The sequence below is a fragment of the Ammospiza nelsoni genome, chromosome 4 (assembly GCF_027579445.1).
Source record: "Ammospiza nelsoni isolate bAmmNel1 chromosome 4, bAmmNel1.pri, whole genome shotgun sequence".
NCBI classification, from domain to species: domain Eukaryota; kingdom Metazoa; phylum Chordata; class Aves; order Passeriformes; family Passerellidae; genus Ammospiza; species Ammospiza nelsoni.
The window spans coordinates 68,869,133-68,894,343 of record NC_080636.1 but is presented as its reverse complement, the minus strand read 5'-3'; the positions used below and the strand labels follow the sequence as shown (position 1 = coordinate 68,894,343).

The 25,211-nt window shown below is 40.0% G+C and overlaps 1 protein-coding gene across 1 annotated transcript in view; it reads right to left on the bottom strand.

Moving 5' to 3' along the window:
* Positions 1–25,211, bottom strand: part of FHDC1 (FH2 domain containing 1) — a 41,708-nt gene that overhangs the window by 4,388 nt on the left and 12,109 nt on the right. The window contains exons 3-11 of the mRNA XM_059471169.1: positions 20,442–20,503; positions 19,836–19,938; positions 11,741–11,826; positions 11,559–11,659; positions 8,834–8,904; positions 8,609–8,716; positions 7,667–7,737; positions 5,222–5,339; positions 2,822–2,986 (exon numbers count right to left, since the gene is read on the bottom strand). Of these exons, the coding sequence (XP_059327152.1) occupies positions 2,822–2,986; positions 5,222–5,339; positions 7,667–7,737; positions 8,609–8,716; positions 8,834–8,904; positions 11,559–11,659; positions 11,741–11,826; positions 19,836–19,938; positions 20,442–20,503 (885 nt within the window). The remainder of the gene's footprint in view (positions 1–2,821; positions 2,987–5,221; positions 5,340–7,666; positions 7,738–8,608; positions 8,717–8,833; positions 8,905–11,558; positions 11,660–11,740; positions 11,827–19,835; positions 19,939–20,441; positions 20,504–25,211) is intronic.

Sequence of the window (25,211 nt, the reverse complement as noted above, 5' to 3'; positions counted from 1 at the left end):
AGTTGGAAGGGACCCACAGGGATCACTGAATTCAACCCCTGGCCCTGGACAGGACCACTCTAAGGAGTCACACCATGTGCCTGAGAGCATTGTCCGAACACTTGAATTCTGTCAGGCTTGGTGCTGTGACCTCTTCCCTGGGCAGCCTGTTCCAGTGCCCAACCACTCTTTGGTCGAGCCAAAGCGTTCCAGATGTAAGATGGAGAGCACCAAGTCCTCACTAAGGTTAAAGGTGGCAGTCTTACCAGGTGAGTAAACCTCTATCTAATCTTTACATCCATATTTTAGACAAACTTGTCTGACCAGCATACAGCCAACGTGGTTTTTCCAGCCCACCTTACTACCACTGCAATTGTTCCTCAGCAAGTCCAATTTCTGCACAGTGATATTTTCCTCTACCATTACAGACTGAAAATTTTGTGAAAAGGCATTGCTTAATTGCATATGAAAGCGAATAGATAAGTTAACACAATGCCTCACGATAGTTAGACATAACTGACACCACTCAAGGACCATCAGTCAATGTCTCGCTTCAATTTTGGATCTCATAATCACTGTTGGTTTCAAAAACTGCCAACTGCAGTACAGAGATTGCCCACGGTAGGAAGGAGATTTTTGGCAGCTAAACTGAGGGATTTTGGTTCAGGAAGCTATAGAACAGGTAGTTTGAATTTGAAAGACAACACAGTAAACACTTTTTTACTAAAATAATTAGCAGTGATTTACTGTGAATATCAGCATTTTAACTGTTACCTCTAGGCTTCAGATTTAATCTAACTGCACCTTTGGTTGAGCTTTCTGGGTTACTTCTGAAATGAAGAACTTGGCTTGCTGCAGCCAGTACAGCTGTAGCAAAAGAAAGAAGGAACAGGCTAGTCTTGACAAAGGATTCAAAAATTACATGATTTTCCAGCATGTTGTTAAATCTGGTCTAATCAATGACACGCTGTTTAAAAAAATCACACCTTTATTTGTCTAACGCTTTGTGTAGTTTAATCTTCCCATTGTTGTGACAACAGAAGAACTGCACCACTAGGAAAAGTCACCTGAAAGCTTTCAGTAAACAAAAGCCTAATGCTTTGGGATGAATGGATTAATCTACACCTCTTAAAGTGGATTTGAGACTATGCTGGGCTCTGAAAGATAGGATGCATTAGAGACCTAAGAAACCTGAACATCTAAGAAAGGAAAAGAAAAAACTTGCATTTCAGGAAAAATGTTTGGCAGGAAGCTTTCGTTTACAGGTATGGAATTACAGAATGAATTCTTGCCAAATGCTAAAGTTCAACTTTAAAAACATCATTGTCAAGAGAAAGGGTTCAAAATAGTTGCAGATACTAATACTAATATTCCATATTAGAAAAAGAATATTTTAACCTCACCCAGAACATGTTTTAGGAGATTTTATTCAGATGAAAAAATCTATTTTAAGCACATAGTTAGACATGCCAAAAAACTGCAAAAAATGTTTAAGCTTTTGAAATATGTGCACATGGCCATGGTGGTACAAGCCATCTTTTTAGACTGTTGGATGTGCTGTCAACACATCACATTTTTTTGTCGCAACTGCCATTTTAATTCAAATTGTTCTGGTAATGTTGTAGGAACAATGGTCAATCCACAGTTAGCAGGCAAATCTTCTCAAATTTGCAAGCAAGAGTCTAATTTGTCATTTTTTAGAGTGTACGTGCGTATTACAAAGAGGGGACCTCAAAAGTCATAGCTATCCATCCACCACTTGTAATATGTGACTATGAATGAAATCCTCAATCTCCAATATTTGAACATATCTGGATTAAGTCCTCTCTTGGCAAACTGGCTGCAACAGCTATCACCATTTGGTTTTAGACATTTGTGCAATGTGCACCCTCCTGTAACTATGCGCTGTCTTGGGTGGTAAAGGTTAGGCAAACTAATGGTACCACAGGCACACTAGCTGAACATCCTGTCAGCTTGCTCCGAATCAACACTGTTCTCTTCTTTCTGAACCAAAGCTTTTATCCAAAGTGCTGCCAAAGGCAGATTGTAAAAGGGCACCGATCCAGCTCATTAATTATATTTATAAAGACCTAAGAAATATCTGTAACAATACACAGCCTTTGCTGAACCAAAACTAACCAACACTAATACAAATACTGCTCCTCGCTCCTCCATCTTGGTACATTTCCTGAATTTTTTAGGACCAATTCAGGGTATCAGCAAATGAATGCTCACACTGGGGATAAGGTATCTTGCTGCCATAGGCCTGTTTCAAGTTTTCACCCACAAAAATCCTTTGAAAGGACAAAGTAAAATACACAGCCCTTACTTTACTTGGTGAAGTGCCTCTAGCCATGTAGAGGAAGGCAGTGGAGAGCCTGAGCTAGCATGGATTCAGGCAGGTACATTCAAGGAATGGCAGGGCACACCTCAAGGCCCTTCCAACTATCCAATACTACCAGGCCAACACCTGAACAGCGACCCATGGTCAGGAAATCTGTGCAATCTGTCTCACAGCTCAGCTTAGCAGTCACCAGCCTCCTCACCAAAACAGAAGGGAGGTGCCCACTTACAAACAGGCCAATGAACAACCCTGATCTATCATCCCAGTGGTCTCTCCCACCAGAAATAGAAGATGCAGAGCAGCAGGGCTGCTCACAATGGCCATTCCTGCCTGGCTTCTGGCAAGGAATGCTTCCAGGAGTGCAGTTTTCTGTAGCCATTTGAGCAAATAAATCAAATACTACAAGATACAAAATGCCCCTTAAGCAGAAAAACCAACTTAATTCATGTGAGCCAATATCCATTTCAGAAGTGTGAGAATCCCATTCAGCACTCTTACCTTAACAGATGTGTTGAATCTTATGCAGAAGTCCCTAAATATCTGGAAACACTCATCCAACTTCATAGTTTCTTTGTCTTCACAGAAAAAGTCAATGAGAGCATTTCCCTCCTTTTGCAGTTCTCGTTTCTGGTGTTCAAGCTCCTTCAGATGCCTTACAGCAAACTGCAGCAAAAACCATACACACATGAACCAGATAGAAAAATTAAAGTCACAACAGGTCATGCATATATCAGGAACTTATGAAATTCATGTTCCAAGCTAGAAGCTACAGAGCCTAGGAAATTAAAATTTTGATGGAGATCTCGTACTAACAAAAGGACACATGCCATTTCAGCAAACTGAGTAAAGGTCAGGAAAAATGGATCAATCAAAATGTACATTCTTGTGACTAGGATGGAAACCAGGAAAAAGCTCAAAAGCCCTTGAACAAACTTACTGCTTTAAGTTTTAGATGAGTAAAATCAAAGACTGTACTAGGGCACTGACAGACCTCCTGGGAGCTCCTTAAAAGCTCCTCATTCCTTATTTTCCCATTTCCCTTCCAACCTTCAGCTAAGCATGAAGGATTAATTCCTCCTCCCCACTTTTCCAAAAACACACATGAACTGATTCATGGATATACACCACAAAATCAATTCCTTCCTAAGGTGACCATAGACTACAACAAAAAAGGTTTTCATACTTGAAAGGTAAGGAACCACTGAAAATACATATATTTTAACACATCCAGAAAATGTTCCCCTAAAGTAGCACTTTGAACCATAAGTACAGAGCAATACAGACAGGATGAGACTAGTTTAGTGGAAGAAGATTCAGGAGGAAGAGAATAAGGCTGTGATTAGACTTTGAGCAGCAGAACTCCTGAAAACACTTTGATTAGGTGCCCTGTCTCCTCTGTCTGCATCACCAGCTATCCACTTCTATTCTTGCACAATCACCCATCTGACACCACCTGTAGCTCAAAGTAACCTGAGAAGAAAAGTTATTTTTTCAGACAAATCTCTAACTCATAGTCACCTAAATATTTTTCATTTTTCATAATGTAGCACTGGGGTGGGAAAATGCAGCTGGAGGCACTGGTGACCACTTAATCCAAACCTCCTTTCAGGAATTACTTAGAAAATTTTACCACTAGGATAGGAACAAATATGACTTGGTAGTCTTAAGAAAAAAAAGAAAAAAGAGGGGACAAAAATGTCCACAATAAAACCTGAAGATAAACTGGACAACTGATAAAAGCATACATCAAAAAATAGTTCCTCCCACATATTTCAGGAGTTTATTCACAAGGGTGAAATAATCAAAGCTGACTTTTAGATCAGCTTGGTTATCACCTGTAATTTAGAAACAAAATCCGGAAGTGTTTATGCAAGGTATGCATTTGTAAAATTATTTTTTCTCCAACATTTCTTTTGGAATGTGGCCTAAACAAGGTTGTAGCATTACATAAAACCACCTATTAAATTTTTTAAAATCCCAAACATGTTAAAACATAACATTAAAGAGTCTGGGTGCAATGGATAAAAGCCAACAATTCAGAGTGAATGAGGACAGGTATTTCAATCTTAACCTGCCCCTTTCTTCATCAGCTTTTCATCTCCTGAAAAACTACAGGGACTATTAACTACATTTGCAAGTTGAAAATCAGGGTGGGTTAAGTTCCAGATCAACACCTGCCTTCTTACTTTTAATAATTACCTGTAGTGTGAAACAGAAAAAAAATCATTTAATTGAAGTATAATATGTATTTCTTAAGGCATCACCACATACTCAGAAAATACCAAGAACTCTGCTTCCAAGGTAAGTGCTATACACATCCAGGCCTGTAAAGCCATTGCAGAACTCAATGAAATAAAAAAAAGGAGAACCCACACGGCCTAATGGTATGGCTCTGAGTAAGAGAGACTCTGTGTTAAGGGTAAATTAGTAGAGAAAAGAGTCCCTTAACCTTCCAGCTTCCAGCAATATCTCTTCAGCCACCCAGCCATCAAGATTCATCCCTCAGCACACCCTCAGCTAAAACTGATGTGCTCCAGAATAACCTAACATGCAGACATTATATTTTGGGCAGCTGCAAAGTACAAAAGCAGAGACCACTCCAAATTGTCTTATATTTTAACTACTGATCTTCATCAGTGCCTTCGCACGCACTAAACATGCTTGCCTAACAAGCCTTGGGCAATGTACACTCAGTATCCCTCCCTGTAAAAACACAGCCCTTCCAACAATCTTACTTGACAAACAGCAGGAGGCTGGAACACCTTTGTACAAACTGACAGGCTAGGCATATTAAAACAGTGCTTCTGTTTATTGACAGGTCCACACAAATTGCATTCAGCTGAGGAATGCTGCTGTACTCAGGCAACAGTAACACATTAACACAGATATCCTACAAACCTGGAGAAAGTTTTCCATCTGGTGAAAGAGTTTTGGGTCTCGTCGGATGCTGTCTTTAACAGATCTGGTCTTGACAGACAGCGAGTGCAGCTCTGCTTCTACACTATCAATGGATAACCTAAAAATAGCATGTACAGAGAACGTTTATCAAGAGAGAAGGAGTGGCCCACAGGTTAGCCACAACTGCAAAAGTGGATGCTTTACATGAGGTGCAAACAGGCTATCAAACAAGACCTGCCTGTTCAGGAAATCTTTCCAGAGTAGACACTGAAAATTAGGAGAGAGATAAGCACATTTCTTCTTATTTGCAACCTGAAAAGATTCCCATGGGGTGTGGTTTCATGATTAACTCCAGCCAGTCCTACCCACCTAACCTTAAAAAGGTTACTGCTGCCCTGCCTCTGTCCAGGTGTTCCTTTTCTCTCCTGGTGCCTAGCACTCATTTTCAAGATGGCCAGCCACCTCTGTGAACTGAAAATTAACCTAGGAAAAGGAAAAAGCCAGTTTGTTCCAGATGGATCCTTTGCTTGGTCCAACTGACTACATGACTGTTTGAGTGCAGGAGCTACCACAAAAAGGGGGCCACAAGAGACCATCAGCAGGACTACTGATTTTGGCAGTAGCATCTGGCATCATGAAATTGCACATCACACTCTTCTAAGCAGCCACAGCAATGCAACCCACACAGTCTCAACCCTGCAGTTACAATATTTCATCCTTCTGCTAAACACCAGCAGAGAAGCTGCTGCTGTGAAAAGGCAACTCAGAAACTGAAGCTCACAGGAATCTGATCGGGTCTAATCTAAGTGTTGTCCTGGGAGACCCACATTCCATACAACAGGAGCTCCCACCTAAGCCTTCCAGTCACTTGGAGGGTAAATGCTTCTAAACTTATGGCATTTCCTTCACCAGAGAACTAAACTTTGCCTAGGAATTGAAGCAGTACAGGCAGCCAAGTGCTAAGAACTAACAACTGTACACATGCTCCTCCTCAGGTTGTCTCACCAGCTGCATGACTTCCAAACACTAAAGCTGAAGAACTTGTGGCAGCCTGACTGAAATGCACATGGCAGCAGAAGGTGACACATCTGTAAGTTTGTCAGTACACACACAAATTAATATCATATTATAGTTATATATGTAATAGTTATATATATATAATAGCAATACATATAATAGTTCCCTGTTTTGGGAAAACATGGTGGTTTTGCAACTAAGAAAAGCAGTAGAAAATACAGGATACATTTTTCTGCCTGTGAAGGAGGAAGAGGATGGCCTACAAGTAAAGAAGGAAAGACAACAAAAAATAAAGAACGTAATGGTAGTTGTTTTAACATGCTCTAACTGGGTGGATTTATGAGCAACTTGTACATGACAATTCTCTCTAAAGACCTTCCTCGTGCCCAGTGGTGAGGAACATATTTAATTTTGTTTCATTTTCATGTACAAAGTGCACTCCCTGAATAGACTTCAGCATGAGTTACAACAGAAGATCTTCAGTGTTAACAAATGTGATCAAAGAACAAAGTGGTTAGAAAATAAATATCACCAAATCTGGGACTCTGCCTGTTTCTCTCCTGTTTGCCAGGGGGCTTGGATGCTGAGGAAAGCTGCATTCCCCAGCAGGCCACATGGCCAACTGCCAGAAAGGTGTGTGGGTTGGATGGCAGAGAGCCACACAGGTGGTCCCTCAAAAATTTTCTGATTAACTCTATGGCCACTCCTTTCCTCAGAAGATTTCAGTCTTTTGCAGACATTACTTAACCCTCCATCAGATCTAAGAAACTGGATTTTGCAGCTGGGAAAAGAATGTAAATAGATTGCCCTAAGCTCAAGAGTAAGGAAGTAGCAAAACTGGGAACAGAACTTCAGCATTGCTAGCTTCCAGGCTTCAGATTTAGATCACACTGTCTCACTGAAGTAAGCACAGTTACTGAGGTACAAATCAGCTTCAGTTTACAATTATGCAGCCTCAGACTTTAAACTGAAAAAATGCAGAGCCACAAATCCTTCAGATTTTCCAACCAAGACAGTAAATGAAACCTCAAAAAGCATCTAACTGAAGCCAGGGCCAGCACCTGCCCCTGGTACCAGATTTGGAAAAGAATTGTAGCCTGCTCAGAAACTGATGGAAATTGGTTTAAGGAAAAAGAGTATCGTGCTTTACTTCATTCCCTTGAAAATAATGAACAGGCACATGTATTTGACAGAGACAGAATTACCAAAAACCTATGGAGATCATGTAATAAAAAAAACCTCATACCTGAAGGCACATTGCAGGCATACTTCTGCTAGTAAATGGAAATGAAGACCTCAAAGCTACAGTAAACATTTGTAAAGATCTGTTTTTGTGCCAAGACTTTCCTGAATAAGCCTCATTGCTTCACAAATGAGAAAATTCCAATTTCACTCTAACCATAAGTTTTCAGTTTTCTTTTAACTCACCTGGCGGCATCATGAACACTCCTAATTTTTTCGGAAAAGTTGAGAAGAGCAGCATCTTTCTTTTGGGCTTCCTGAAACAAACAGAACAAAACCAAAACACACACAATCCATTAACATTCCAGCACCATGCCAAAATCCCTAAGTCTGGCAGTTCTAAAGCTTCTGGGAGGGCACTTAAAGGTTTCCCTCCTGCACTGTTTTTCTTCCCATTCAATCCTAACACAACTGAGTGGAGGACATCCCTTAAAGAAAGGCAGGGATCAGAACTGGAGATTTTAAACAACAGCTTCCATTTTGCAGCATAAAATAAGAGCTGCTTCTGCCAGTGAACACAAGCCAGATGTATTAATAAGGAATGTCAGGGAAAGAACAATTTACTGATGCCATTGTTTGAGCAGATATGATGCTTCCTGCACAAACATCAATTGATACCCTATTAAATCTCTTAAGCCAGTTTGTACACAGATAACCAAAGTCAAATAGATGCATTTAAATTCTCTCCCTTTTAAAATCAGAAAGTTTGAAAGGAAGGAAAAATAGCTTGAAAATGTCTGCAGCAGCTTTAAAAAACACACATCAGTCATTAAGGGAGGAAGAAAAAACTATCCAGAAGGCTGTTCAAAAGATTCAACGGGAAGATTGAGAGAATTTTTATCAAAATAAACCACTTCCACAGTGTAAGAGAAAATCTACAATGAAGAAGTTTGATGAAAGCAAGTTCCTACATTATATAAAAATTTAACCTTTCCATGGGGTTCTCAATAGGATGACCAAGTAGAGGTAATTTTTGGTGAATTTCATGGCAGGAGAAGAAAGGTGAAGATTAAATCAAAGCTGTGAGACAGTTGCTTTTTGGAGTCACATAGCCCCTTATATTGTGTATCAATCAATGAACCTATATTTGTAGAAGTTGCTTATACCAGCAAAATAGATTTTCTATACCAGAGCCACAAAATGCAGCAGACTCATCCCAGGTTTGTTTGCTTTCGTGTCTGCCAGCTTGAGCAGTGACGACAGTTTGAATCCAACAGCATTGCCAGCATAACCTCCCTGAAAAGAAACAATTTGCAGAAGAGCAGATGAGAAGCTGAGGCGTGACATCAGAGCACTGCAGCACTAACAAGGAGGTACAGCCCACCAGCCATCTCCCTTTGGGATGTCACTTACCGCATTCATAATATTCCCAGCCTGAAGGACCAAGTGCAATATGGAATGCAGCTCCTCACAAGTCATTAACTCTGCAAGGAACAAGGAAGTTGCTGTCTAACAATTGTTTGTTTAGAAATATAGTCAGTTAGCAAGCTCCTCTTCATCTCCAGCTTTTTTTTTTTTAAATTTGACAAGAAACTCCAATAAACTGAAGAGGTCATGGGAAAGATAATGGCACTATTTAATTCCAATTCACAAGCACAACTGACAAACCTCAAGTGTATTTTCAGACTTTAAATTAGCAAGTGTAGTATTTCCAAGGCAACCTCCAGCAGCTAAGGAAACATTTGGGGCCTAATCCTGCAATGTGCAAAGTGTCTTATGCAAGTGGTTAAGTATCCTCACCACCTACTAATTATTCCAGTGTGAGGTAAGTGTTCTGCACCCTGCAGGATCCATTTGCCATCTGCCAGGATTGGGCTTTTGAACAACTACTCTTTTTTTAGGAGACTTGGCCATAAGGCCTGAAAAGATAACAGACAATGTTTAAATTTTCCTTGCTTATCCCACTCCCATTATGAATCATCATTTTATTTCTGTATGATCACCAACTCAGAGCAGCATTTGTTTTACTTGTCATATCAAAGATGATTTAGCACAAAGTTATACTCAGTGTGACGTGGAGTCACATGGAATAAAACGGCCTTTTAAAGTTTTCCCATCACACAAGCTTGGTTTATATGTATGCATGTATATTTCTTTGCAAAATGCACAGTAGTGTTCTGTCTGAATTCATACACCCTTTCACCCAGCCACATACCAGCAAAAAACAGTGTATGTGCAAAAAACAATATATGTGCACCAGAGGGACTGCCTTAGAAATAAGATGTGGAAATTCAAAACTGTAAAGAGTTAATAAATGTGGCACAGCAAACCAAGCAACTCCAAATTTGCAATTATCCATATGGCAAGAAAATCAATATGAGCTGGTTGTAATGTGAGGTACTATATGTTATACTAATGAAGAAAATAAAAGGTGGAATCCTTTTGATTGTAGTGTAAATACTTTGAAAAACTAGTTTGGTTCCAAGTCCACATTCTGTAATTTATCCTGCATTCAGCTGCACAACACAATACAGCAATGAATCATTTTGGAAGCCCATAGCCCTTACACATTTGTATTTCAATACTGGCAACCTATAACCATAGAAATAGTTAAATAACATTTGATCTAACAAGATAGACCCAAGGTGAGGACACAAGGATGAAGAGAGAGGAGAGAATAAATAAGAAAAGAGCAAATTTCACAAGGCCAAGAGGAGAAGGCAACTCCTAAAGCCCTCACACAGTAGGAGCCCGCCCCGCGTCCCTGTGACACCCATCCATCTGCAGGCCAGGTGAGAATCCACCAGGCTGTTCAGACCATCCTGACCCTTAGTGATTATCAGCATTAAAATTGAAGTAAATATTCTCCCCATTTAATTACAGGACAGAAACCTAGGAGACAGCAATGGAAAAGGAGACATAGTTCCTAAACAACTTCAGGCTATCAGCAAACCCTGGAGTGAAAAGACCAAAAGGAGAAGAGCACATGACCAAGTGGACTGAACACAGGGAAGGCCCAGTCAGTGATTTGTTTGACTGGCCTGATGCAGGAGCTGGAGACCAAAGTGGCTCCTCTCTGGAGGGCATTAATTCACCAGTTTACATGTCTTGGGTGAAGGACACGAAGGACACTAAGGTGTGGCTACTTTTATACATAACATATTCCCTCACATACATCTGTTGCTCAAAACACAAAGAACAATGATTTAAAAGAGATTCTAATAAAAGGCCAAACTCAGACCTAATCCTAAGTACTGCACACTTTCCTGAGTCAATAAGAAGTTCAATCCCCACTGGTGGGAAAATGCTTTTTTTCCCTTTGCTTTCACTTGAAAGGACTATTCTAATCACCAGTGCTCATAACTGAATATTTTAATTAGTGCACTACTTTATACCCACTACAAGCAGTCTAAGCAGTGATCTAGTAGCCTGTCAAAAAATTTCCAACATGAAATATGAATTTCATATTGAGGAACAGGACAAAGAGGAACTCAAGATACTGTAAAGGATTGGCATAAATGTTTAACTGGAACCAGGAAATCAACTATTTTCCTGCAGAGTAGAAGACACTACATTACCCAACAAACAGCCATCTGCAGCAGTTCAAAACTTGAGAAATGTAAAGAGTAGAACGGGTATGTAGAGAAACAGAGAATAAAAACAGAAAATCAAGGAATAGCAAAGGTATTCTTTACAATAAAGATTTTAACCTATCAATATTGCCATCTCAAAATGAAGTACCCTACAGAGAAATTTAGAAAACGGTAATTTTTTTTTCTATGGATCTCTGAAAGAATAAGCAGAGAGGTGTAACAACCACATTCCATCACAGGGAGAGCAGTGCAGGAATGAGCAAACTACTCAAAAGATGACATCCTAATTTGGTCATAGACACTTTTGCTTCTATTACTCTTAGGCTTTGAACATGAATTTCTGCTAGTGTACCCAAAGTCCCTAGATTTTTGGTTTTGGAAGCAAAGATCCACCAGGCACACCCCGATGGCATTTGTCAGAGGGGAGTTAGCCTCCTTTTAATAGCTAAGGTACCTGAAATTCAAGCTCTGGTCTTCGTAATGCAGACTAATTAACATGCTAACAAAAACAAGAGTATTAGGCATGTCCCAACATATTTAATTACCTTTTGTTGCCCGTCTTATAATTTTCATGTCATCCTGTAGAGAAGCACAGGAGGGTGAGAACTCCCTCTCCAACACCATGGCTTCAATCCTAAGAGCATAGCTGGAGTACACGAACAGGTTTAGAACTGACAGCCAAAAAAGAACACTTATCACAAACAGAACAAACCAACCATCTCCTTACTTTGGCACCTGGATTAGTAAGTACATGAAGGAATCAGCTTGAGACAGTTTTGATACATCTCCATCAAAGGCTTTTAATTTCTTTACCTAGAAAAGAGAAAAAAAAACACTAGCAAAGAATTTCATGAAAGATTAAGATTAACCTGACTTTGGAAGGCAACACCTTGAAAAGCAGTAACTTTAAATGAAGGCATTGGAAAGTCCACCCAGTGAGTGAATGGCTTCACTGTCCCAAGATCCTGTAATTTGCACACACCCCAACTACAAAAAAAAAAATTAAAAAATAGCCTCACTCTTCTCCCAGAAAACTAGCTCAACAGTCCAGCAGCAGAAACCATACTGATGGTTCTGATTGCTGATTTTGATTTCTGATCAATGATTGCTTTCATCACTATGTTTAGGACACTGATGATGATCTGAAAAATGACCCTCAACTCTTCAACAACTGTGATGTACACTTGGGCATAGCATAACTGTGTTCAGAATATTCAGCACAGGACTGCCTAGATCTTTTTGGCACAACACAACTCAACTTTCAGTTACAGGGATTTTTCAAGATACTAGCTTTAACCATTTCCCCTAAAATGCTCTTAAAGGCGTAAACTTCATGATCTTGAGTTTGTATTTTTTTCATTAATATGAAATATTTTAAAGATAAATGCAATCTTGCATTTTAAGTAATTTGTTGTCAGTACTCTCAGTACTCTGAGGACACCATTTACATGCAAAGGAAATATCACTGCATTAATTTTGTCAATCTTCCTTCCCAGCTCCACCAAAATCCACATATTTGCATGATCTGGAAGCCACTGATCCACCCACATACTCACTATTTGTTTATATAGAAGAACTGAAAAATACATGCACATATGTTTAAGCGTAACTGGAATTTCTTCCACATCTTCCAACACAGCAACCACGTTCAAAAGCAGAGCTCACTCTCAGTTACACTATTTCTTTATTCAAGCAACAAGTTCTCACCCAGCAGCAGCAGCTGCATGTTTCCACTGATTTATACACCAGCCCATCATCCTTCCTTTGTGTAACACCACACTTAAAGCCCATTCACAACCACACTTACACAGATGGTCTTTAGTTTTAGAGAGCATATTAAGCTATTGGAGAGAAGAACACTACATCAGGGCATCAACAGTTACCCCACTGCTGTGATGTAGCAAGATATCCACAGGTTTTGTTAAAGAATCAGCCTACAAATTATTCACTTCAGTTACTTTTCTGCTTTTACAGTAAAAAAGTAGCTGATCTGTAGTGGAAGACAAATATGCTATGCTAAATCAGGGTTCTGAACTAACTGAAGGAAATGATTCTTTGAGCAGCTGTCTTCTGCTTTGTTTCCATTTTTTTCCACACCAGAAAAAATAAGAAATGTTGAGAACACATTAAGAAAGATAAAAATACAAGTTAAACACAGAATGGAAAATAATTTCTTTTCAAATTGAAAACCACATCAACAAACAAATGAACAAGGAAAAAACCTAACAAAAACTTATGACCAAGGACAAGACCTCTAATCAGAGAGCAGTTTTTATTCAGGATATCTAGCTTCATTTCCTAACACCACCCCCCACCCCCCATTTAACTCAAGACACTCAGACAACAGCTCCCCTTCTAAAGATAAACAGCATACTCATTTTTTTAGGCCTGAGAAAACTCCTAATTTACTGAGTAATTCAAGAAGTCTGCCAACAAAAAAACAGGAAAGACCAGACTTGACATTCCTGATAATTCTAAGGTGTTAAATGATCAAGAAACAAACCCAAAATAAACACTTTTTCTCCATCATTAAGTGGCGAGTGAGAGATAGTGTACTATCTCTGTCTTTAAAGGTGTTCTTTAACCTAGCTTCCCAAAACTAGTGGCCTGCAACCTTAAAAATCTGCAAATTCTCCAACCTCATTTTAGTATCTTGCAGATATCAGTGTTTCCTGAAAAGGATACAGACATTCAGATATGGGAGAGAGGGAGGAAAGACAGAAAAGCAGCCCTCCAAAAAAACCCACGCCACCTCACCAAAATCAGATCATATAAGCCACAGGTTAATTCTAGGAAGATGCAATTTGAAGACTTAAATGCACAAAAAGTGAGCAACAAGAGATCCTGAGACAGGAATATTAATTTATTCATGCTTCCAGTACTATATTTAAATATACTTTAAACAGTAAGTCAATGTTTTCTATGTGGAATTTTAGTTTTACATGCACCAGATGAAATCCTCTTCTATCCTACCAGGAAAAACGCCTGGAGTCATATGAGTGAGTACTAAATCCCAGAATTAATTCAGAGGAGGAACATTCCTAAACATGCACAACAGAAGACATTGACAAGGCTGCCTTCTGATGGGTAGGATGGGGTGTGAATGTCACCATGCAAAAAGCTTCGGGCAATGCTCAGCCCAGAAGAAAGTCTGTGAAATCAGACTTGAAACAAAGGTGTGCTCATCACCCCACTTCTCCCAGCCCACATCAACCACCTCGACCCCCACTGTCTTCTCCTTAGATATCCCAAGCTACCTTTGTAAGAAGCATCAAGGCAGCTCACCCAAGAAGCCCAAAACCCAAGGATGGTGGAGAACAGTGACCCATTCCACAAGCAGTCAAAACAGGAACACAACAGAGTTGTAAGGTCCTTTTCACCCTGGATCTCAGCAAACACAGCCTGGTTCTCCATACACGTCTGAAGTTTTTCACATAGAAGACTAAATCATCTGTTAACTTGGCCTTAAAATAGTAAATAGTCTGGGAAATAGCTAAGGTAAAGATAGGACAGCAATTATTCTGTCTTCCCTTTTTTATTAATAATTTCGTAATTTAAAAATAATTCTCACCATGAAGGAAAATAAAAAGTTATTTGACTTTATCAACACTACTAATGAACTAAAAAAACAACTTCTGAACACCAAAGCTAAAAAATTAATGGAACACATTTTGGATGTCTGTCATTACACATTCCATGGGTGACTATTCAAAATCCCATGAAACTGCCTCTACTCTCTGCTGCCATGTTGTCCAAGTATTCTGGAAGAAAACTGAGATTCTGTGATGGTTCCCAGAAGTGGGGGTCAAATTCAAATACCAACTGCAGCCAGGAGCTGCAAAGAAACCATGGGGATTGACAACCATGTTCACTGTTAATCATGTTAGCAGATATAGTAGATGGCTTCAGAACACAAGAGAGATAAAAATGTAGCTTACTATAAAATCATAATCAATAACCCTATCAGTTCTGGCCTTGACCTCCTTTCTTGAAGCACAAAAAAACTTTTCCACAAGAGTAGACAGACATGTACTGAGATATGTCAGTGTAATGTGTATATGCAAGAGAGCATAATTACACTGTATGCTCAGTTCTGTATTACTCAAATTGGGTGCTGAGCTACTAATTTAATTTTTCATTATATTTGTATATGGAATATGCATTTGCACTGTCCATGCATGCCCATGCACACTCAATCTGATTTTAGATACACAAGGTTCTCACATATATAATTTACTTAATTTTAAGAACAGTTATGAAACATAGAAAGCCTGATCTTTGATTTGATTTGTGAACAATTGCAGCAGAGATGCCCATTGCAAGTATGCCATTGCACCTGGCAGACATGAAAGCTACTGTATTCAAGTTCTTGGTAATTTTTAAGCTACCAGCAGCACTTCTAGTGATATTTTATTTTATGGCATAAAACCTTGCAGGATCTTGTAGTTATGCAGGACCTTTGAAGAAGAGGAATAAACATTTTCTTGTGCAATGAGGCACGATGTGGCACTAGCCGGGGCAGTGGCAAACCACTACCAGCAAATGATAAAAAGAAAGGGAGAAAAACCTGCAGGTAACCATAAAGGGCAAAAAAAGAAAAGGAGATGTATGCTCTGAAGGATTGTCAACCCTATAAAGGACTGGCTGAGGAAAGGAGGGGGCATTTAACTACAGGCATGGTTTGAAAAGGGTAGAGCTGACAGAAACAGTCCCAATAAAGCAGGTGATGGATGGCCAGGGTTTGAAATCAGAGTGCATGAGCAAAGGACAGGCTTGAGACATTGTGAAGGAAGTTGAGCCACTGTGTTGATAACCTGGGAGTGCATGTGTGTGGGTGAGCTGATTACCTGTGTGATATGCTCTCTTCAGTATGTATTTAAAGTACAAATTCTGGCTATTCTAGCTCGTTAAACACTGGACTCTCAATGTTTGCCAGTCTGGGCCTGTTGATGAGTGCAATAACATGCACATAAAAGCAGCTAAAAGCTTCTTCTCAGCTCCAGCCAGGATGCCAGTAAATAAAACCTGTCAGCCATTTCAACAGGGTATCATTCAGAAACAACTAGGAAACTTTTCAGAAGAGATACAGCAGAGAAGACCACTGCTTCAAGGCTCCCTGGAAAAACAACAAACTGAAAAAAGGGATGAAGCAAAGGAGATTCCAAATAGGTGTTTCTTTCTCCTTACAAAACTGCTTAGCACAGTATGGTACAAACAGCAGGACTTCTAAGAAGGCTTAAACAAAATCAGTGATCTCATCAAAGTTGTTAATGTACTGAGAATTTTTATAAATTTGCTTGGCCTTTTCTCTCACCACTATATAGTGGCCAGGCCACACACCCAGACAGCCCTGGACAAAACATTGAGTGGAGCCTTGCAGCAAGCTCCATCATGGCCAGCTTCGAGTATTTGTCAAATTTTTCAAATTAAACATTTGAAAATACCCAAACATTTTAAGTTGTAGGAAAGACTTCACAGCAGTGCCAATATTTCAATAATAGTCTTATTAGTTAATAGTCTTGATAGTTTGAGAAAAATATTCAGTAAGGAGCCTGTATTTGCCATTTACATGTGAAAATCTCCACAACTTTGATAGCTGTTGGGATTTTTCATAGAAAACAGCTAGAAAGTTAGTAGTACTGACACCTATTTCTGCATGCAAATAGAGCTGCCACATTACAACAGTGCAAATAGTATAATTTTAAAGACAACTGACGTTAAATGTATTTGCTAGCCCAAGGACCTAGCCTCCATTGCCAAAGAGCTGGAATATCATCAAGTGCTTGAGATACAATGAACTGAAACGATCTGAAATCTCTCACAAAAGTCAAACAAGAGACATGGAGCCTATTTAGGTAATGTGACTGGATATCACAACACTTCTAGATAAGATACAAATGGAGTATAAAGCTGGTGCTTATTCACACCAGGTAAACTGTAAACTTAAACTTCTTGGTAAAAAAGAAGAAATAAAATAGTCCAGAGTTTCCCTTTCTACAGCTATGAGGAGGAAAGGCACTCCCCCCCGCTCCTTTCACTTTTACAGACTAAGGATTTATGGTAAAATAGAACAGAAAAAGCAGAAGGCATCTCAAAGCACAGTTACTGATGCAGAGCCTACAGAAGGCACTTGGTGCTCACTGCAGCTTGCAAGAAACCTGTGCACAGAGGGAAATGTGTCTGCAAATACCTGAGCTGCTGGAACAGCACACACAGAGGAACTGCAGACGCCCACCCATGGCTGCAGCAAGACAGTCTGCCCTGGTAACTGAATAGCTGCTAACCTTGCAGGACCTGAGGGCTCAAGGACCTGCTCAGAGCAATCCTCAACTCTTACAACAACAAAGCAGGTCCTCAGGAGAACAGGAAGTATGGAAAGGGCAATCCCAGGGAATCCTTGCTGAGGATGGCTGCAACATTGTGCAAGGACAGGCCAATGTGATGACAGCTTGCTAAAGCTATCTCATGTGATATAACAAATAAGGAATTAGGGAGTATTAAACAGAAGAGGGAACACAGAACAAATAACACCACTACACCTGGTATCTATAGTGGTTCTGGATTATTTGTATGTGGAACTGTAAGCTTCTGATGCCTTTCCCTTAGCAAATGGTGAATCACTATTCTAGGAGACAGGTATTCAGTCTAGGAGGCAGACAATAAACTAAGAAAAAGTAAGAGGATATAGCAGAAGAACAATGAACATACATTTAGAGAAAAAATGGTGAAAAACCCCCCAAAAGCTCTGAGGCTCCTAAAAAGAACAAAATTTTAAACTGTCTACACTAAAATTTTAGTGTAGGAAATGAGTTACTGGACCCATTTATTCTTAGACCACACATGCATGATGACATGAAAGCATGGAAACATTTTTCCATACCAGCAGAAGCATCAGGCCCTTACATCCCTGTCTTGCCTGCTACCACCCATCCAGCTCTCAAAGGGAAAAATCCAAAACAGTTCAACGATTGTGAGAAGAGTAATAAAGAGAGTCTTTCCCATTTCTGATTCATGCAATTAATTAAATATATACAAACACCTACACACTGGAAAGAAGCCCCTTTCTAGCCTTCCCTTGGGAATAGCAACAAATCTCATGTCTAACGCCCCTTTATTTCTAATACCCTCCTGTATCATAGAATATCTTCTATTAATTTCTCAGGTGATTCCTTAAAAGCACTTCTTAAATCCTCTGGCCCCACTATCTTGAGTGACAGGCCTGTGTCAAATCTGTTGTCAAATAAATAAATATATTTTTTCACTCTTAGCAGTACTTATTGGATAGCTAATGCATCTAGTTGAGCATTGCAGACAAAACTGATAAACAACTTACAATTCTAGCTGAATGACAACATTTACATCACATACACTACACTAGCTGAAAGATTTTCTACTTGTCATAAAATAACAACCAATATCTAAGCCAGAAAGAGGAAAAGAAGAAAAAGTACTCTTTTTTCAGTCTAATTTTCTGACTGTACACAAAGTTAACTAGGAGTCACTCTCTTTCAAGTTAGTACTCCGCTGTTCTCCTCTGTCTGACTTTCAGAGGAAGGAGATAAATTCTGTTTATATAATGGAATATGTACTAAAATGCAAACAAAGAGGGAAGAGGGAATGGTTTTGAGGTCCCAGAACTACTGTCACCTTTTTTTTTTTGATTGATTACATTTCAACTTGTTCATATCCTCCCAAATCTAAGAGATATATTAATCAAGTATACTAACATAACACAACTTTTACAAGATTGTGTGCAAAAGCAGCTCAATTTAGGGTCATAAATTTGAGAGCAAAAGACTGTAACACATTCTTCTCAAGACTGGATCCGAGATTTGCTGCTGCACAGAGGAAACAAAGTGCTTTGGCAGAATGACCTTGAAGTGGTAAAGCATGTGAGCTGAGGTTGATCTGTACATGGACCTTAACTTAGCAATTTCCCAAGTTTCAGCCACTCACTTTGATGTGAAGCACCCAAGCAATTCTAATGCTAATTTTGTCAGGTTTGTGGTTTACATTTCCCTCAAGTACACACAAATGGGTCAGTGCCAACAGTGAGCAGGCAAGGAACTGTACATCATTAAGCAGGGCTCCCAGGTCAGTTGATGAAGCTTCACCTCTTTAATCATGTGAACAGACCTGAAGTTTGGGATAGGAGGGGAGAAGGCTGTGCTTGGATGTTGGCCATATGGTGATCACAGGAACACTGAGAAGGTACTGCTGGCAACTCTGTGACTTCTAACACGGCTCCTTTGAGCACTAAGCCACGGTAGCAAATCCCATGGGTGCTGAATGTTGGAGCTGCCTTTCTGCCCTACTGAAACCCAGTGACCAGGCCAGGGACCAGGCCCAGATGAACCAAGCAGGCAGTGAACCAGAAGGCAAAAAGGCACTAAGTAACACAGGGCTACCAATATTCAACTCACAGGCACTGCAATTGGAAGGCATGAGGCAGGTGCCAAAGGAGTGAAATTTGTTTGCTTAGAATACACTTCAATTCTGAATTTTCTAACTCCCTAGAGCAGTTATCCGCACACAGGAAGGCTCCAGGTCTTGCTGTTTATGGGACAAAAGGGACATCATAAAAACAAAATATGTCTTATCAACTCCTTAAAAGCAGGTGAAATTACTTGAAGGGAATGACTATACTGTGACCTCAATACCACAAGTCAAACCAATATTAAACATTTGCACTCAGTGGTTCCCTGTTCCCTCTTCCCCAGCCTCAGGAAGGTGTTGAGATTCCTCTTTTACAGAACTTCATGTTGGAATCCCAGTCAGCAGAACTCTACAAAAAGTAAGCTCCACATAAAACCGTGATTTACCTCCTCTGCTTCTGGTAATAATTTAAGAAATTCATGTAGCAGTTCAGAACCATAGGGCTGACTTCTTCCATGATAAATATCTTCAATGATGGATTCGGCAGACCTTGAAAAAACAATTGAGCACACATATTTCTAACACTTGCAGGGTGAACAATTACACAGATTGAAAAAACCATGCCTGGGCTACCCAACAGAGTTATAAAGAGGCTGTGGATGCATCAGTGTCCACAGCAGCACTGCTCTGACACCATTTTCAGTGATGCCTTTACAGAAGGGCAACATTATCAGTGAATACAGGCAGCAATAAAACAGCTTGAAAACGTTGCTCCCATTGCCCCTTTCTAATTGTTTACAAAGAGAGGAAGCCAGCAAAAGGCAGCTCACAGGCACTGCTACATGAGGTAAAAGGGCTTCCCTTAACCATATCTGAAAACTCACCTCAACTGCTTAACATCAGCAAACTCTGTCTGATGCTAAGTCATAAACTCACAACTGAACATATCAGAAAACAAATTATGCCAAACTATTTTTGAGAAAACTGAATAAAACTGCAAACTCCACAGAGCACAATGTATATATTTTATGAGAACTACAAAGAATTCTTACTTTTTGAATTGTTTGAGAAATATGCCAATGTTCATACTTCGTTTTGCATCCAAAATGGAAACCTGAGAGAGAAAGCAAGAGATTAATCTAACAATACCTAAGAAAATAGCATATAATGCAGATATAATTTCTTAAATTGCTACAGATAACTGTTTGCACCAAATCCCAGACCAAATAAATACAGAGTCACTTCTTATCAACAAAGCTCATATACTACAAAACTAGTTTTTACCAGGGAAATATATAGCACACTCGCATCACCTTTCTCCAAGTGAAGCAAAAAATTCCATAGCAACATATAATGAAAGAAAGAATCAATATTTTTATTTCATTACAAAGTAAAAACGTTCTTCTTGATTATTTCATAACCCTGCATCTGCAAAATGTTGCTTATCAGGTAATACACTGTATTGCATTTGAAGGCCCCAAGGGTAGTGAACACCACACTTCAAAACCCATGTAAACTCAGAGGTTTTGTGACAAATGTGAGGATGGGATTTCTAAGCAGAAAAGTAGAAATGGGATTTCTAAGCAGAGGTCAGGTGCATTACTGATTTAATTCATGCCAACTAACAGCCACACTGACTCAGGGGAAAATAAGTAAGTCAATCTTGAATCAAACCCTGAAACACAAAATGCTCAAACCTGTTTGCTTACTTACAAGCAAACAGAAATCCATAATAAAATAAGCTCTCTCAGCTTTGTACCTCAAAGTTGCTTTGCTGTATCATCTTACATATATAATTCTGAAGATTAGGCAGACAGGAAAAAACCCAAACCCACCCCACAATATTTCCCCTTAATTTTGTAAAAAATTTTAAAATCAAAGTGCCTCTTTTATTTTTCTTCCTGTAACAGCACACAAGTTTAAACCTGAGAGGTTTGGCCTGTTTTAGCAAATTGTGTCCTTAAGGTTAAAATTTTACCACAGCTATTTCGGTGATAGCAGCTACAGAAGTCATGAGATTTACAAGGACAAGAGAATTGTTTCACCTGAACAGTTCTACCTGATGGCTACAATAAAAGAGCTCAGTACACATAGATGTTCAAGACTACTGTTGGACTCGCAAGTGTTTGTGGTTTTGACAACTGGAAAGGCATTTTGACCTTTGTGACAGTGCTCAGATTAGAAGTAGATATATAAATGCAACATTGGCATTATCACGGAATTGAATTAGCCTGCAGTCAGCTGGTGACAGTGAAAATATAGGGATGATTAATGGGCTATCCTCAACATACACCCAGGAGACAGCCTCTTCGTCTGCTGAAAATAGTGAGTCATATTGAAAAGTTTTCTGAAATTCTGGAATTTCCTCCCTTCTGAAAACAGTGAAGACTAGAAAACACAGGAAATATCAGCATATTAGTTTTAATTAGATGACTGGTAGCCTGAAGCCCTTCAGTTTTAGCATACGCAGAGATAAGGGGACAGATCGTGGTTTATTCTCCTGTTATCTTAAGAGTTGAGAGGCCCCCAACAGATCATTAAGGAAAAGCCCCTTAACACAGGACAGGTTCAAATATCTCTCCCCCTGCAGTATCTAATCTTTTTCAAATGTTTTACTGCAGGGACCCCTCACTGACCTCTCTAACTGCAGCTCCAGTCTCCAATTGCTCCGGTCACCCCCAGTTCTCTGGTTTCTCTGTACTAGTTTAAGCCTATAAGCTTTACCATCATTTGGCTTTTGGTTTGTTTGGGGTTTTTAAGCATATTCAGAGTTAATCTTGTGTACATTTTTTAAATCACAGTCAGTAACTGTTACAAGGAGACTGATCATCAGATGAGTAAACCTTTGTTTTCCATGGCACAACTCAGATTTACAGTACAACCTCAAACAAATTACATAATTTTTTTTAATATCTTCCCTCGAAGAAAAACAACAAAGGGGAACATATACAGCTGCATTTGTCTTATCAGTACAACAAAAAAGGTCACAGCTGTTGTTAAGTACCAGGATTTTACATACACTTCTTGCTCTGTGGCTATACTCTATGGCTATACTCTATTTTTTCTCTGATTTCTTGTTTAACCACACAATCAGAACAAGTCTCACTTTTTGGCCACTCTTTGCTTGGTGTCTACTCCAAGCTTATCAGAAGCGTTTGAAACTGCTGTCATTACATAACTACCTTCAAGGAGTTTCCAGATGAGAGCACAAGGAGGAGAAAAGGGAACCTGGCAGATACTCCATAAATACAAGTTCCTACTCCTTGCACACAAATACACTACCTTCCATCCCACATTCAGTTGCATATTAGATTAATAACCTCAGCCTGAACATCTGTTCACAATGTCTACTCTTCTCCACTGAGATTTCATTTAAATTTGTTCATGCAGAGCACTGTCTGCTGTTGCTTTTTACCCTTTGAACATTACTACAGCTTTTTCTGAATTCTGCTCAGTCTGCTCCTGTCTTCTGCTCATACACACCATCAACGCTGCTGCTGGCACAGCACATTTCAGGTCTTGCCACCCAAAGAGGTTCTGAAGCGCTGTCCATCAGCAATACCCCTGGGCTTCTTGACTCAAAAAGTTATACTGGACTATAATTGAGAATTGGGAACAGGCATTCCTAGTCTCACTGGGATTCTCCATAGCAAAAAAATAACTCTCATATGGTTTCTTATTATTTACTTTAGATAAATTCAGGAGAGCTTTCTCCATTCTCATCCTCTACTCTCTGAAACTGGAAATACTACAATTCTCTCAGATACTTTCAGAGTACTCAACCCAGCACATTTCCAAAATCTGCAGCAGGTACAGATCACACAGGCCTCAATTTGACAAATGTTAATCCACCACAGTTATCAAGGTGCTATGAGAAGGGGAAAATTAGCCTGAGTACCATGGTGAAGTTGTGTTAATGGTAAGAGGAATCCCAATACAAATTTGCAATCAATACGAAAGATTCAGAGGAGTGTACGAAAGATTCTGGGAGACACAAAAAGACCCACATCAAAACTGACTTTGTAGTGACTGGAGAGATGCAACAGGAGTTTCTTGCCATGAAATCATCAATGAGGAAGAGAAACACAACAAAGTGGATTTATAACAGATCAGTAAAACAAAACATTGTAGGTTTTCTTTGCCCAAGAATAATGGGATTTCCCATGGTGGGACAGAGTTTACAAATTACAGCAAGCATGGAACAGCCTGGTGGCTCAGGCTGGGTGCTGAAGGTTAGGAAGGATATAAATAACTTCCTGCTTCAGCCTCCACTTCACATTACAACACAGCAACCATCACTCCATGCCTGCAGTCACAGTGCAGCAGAATGAACCTAGCAGCTTCCTAAAGGGCTGTCCTCACTCTGTGTCATCCTCCCATGTCACGCTCCTAGCCTGCTTTTTCCCTCAGGCAGGCACTGGTACTCATCTCATTTGGTTCTTGCTGATAGCTCTTCTCTGGATTAACAGGTTGAATCAGCTCTCAAGAAGATGGAACAGGTATCAGAGCTAGCACAGGGAAAACACAGAAGGCGCGTCTAGGAGAGGGAGCAAGAGACATCCTGTTCACTCCTCCATATTCCTTCTCTCTCCTCCTCCCACTGTCCCTTTGCACAGGTTCTGGAATGCACTGCATCCTTCCTCAAAGTCATCAAACCTCTCTCAAAGAGCAGAAACTGCTCCAGTAGAAAACAAACTAAGAGCCCCACCGCACTCTGTCAAGCTGTTTACTTAAACATGTTTACAGAGGGTGCAATATGTGTATTACATGATACAAAATATGTCCAGAGGCAGTGGACAGGTGGGGTGAGGTGAGAGACAGGAGCAGAGGCACGGTTTGAAGGAGAAAGCAAGAGCAGTTCCTCTGGCTGACAAGAAGCTGCTCTGCCCACTCTGCTGCCAGGCTAACTAGAGCCTGGCTGAGTGCCTGCTGTGCCACACTGGGACACCACTGAAGGATGGGGAAAGTAAATTGGTGTGTAAACTTAACCTTGCACCCCCTATTTTTCAGAGCCTCAAATTACATGGAACCATAGGGCAAATTAAGCCCTTGGTCAAGGAAACATTTTAATTAATCTCCTAAGGGTTTGGTGAGGGCTTGTTTACAAAAAGGAAAGCATTTGCTGTAGGAGTTTGACTCAAGCCTCAGAAGGGACTTCTGTTATAATGATGATGTTACATATGAATTCCCTGTGGAGTGAGGAATTCAAAGGACATGCAGTGCTGTAAGCTCCTACATGCGTAGAACTTTTACCAAAATTGCTCATCATTTCATAATCAACAGTGATCTCTGGCAAAGGTATGAAATTCCAAATCTCCTCCATAGTCTGTAGGGCAGTGCCCTCAACACTGGCTGAAGAGTAACTCTTCACCCCTTCCACCAACAGGGAGGCTGTAGGGACAACAGAGCACTCCCTGGCCCTGCCCTTCTGTACAGCACTTCGGACACATGCTGCTTTTTTCAGATTTGGATCTAAGCAAAAGTTGAGTTTATGCACTTGAAGTTGTCTTGAAAATTCATTGCTGATATATGATGCCAACTAGGCTAATTCCACTATGAAAACTTCTAAGAACATTTTTCTTCGCTGGACCATAAAGCACTACAATCAACTGTGTCATACACAAAAGGAACAGAGGTACTGAAACTCAAAATGTCTGATCCACCTGGCCCTGCTGGTTTATGAAAGAGCCACAAGCAGAACTAGAGCTCCCTCAGCCCCACACCAGCACACAGGTCACACAGATTCCTCACACCCCAGCTCCTGTGAGCCTCTGTAGGTTTTACCAGAGTGAGCTGAGGATAGCCATCCACACTGAAGCGAT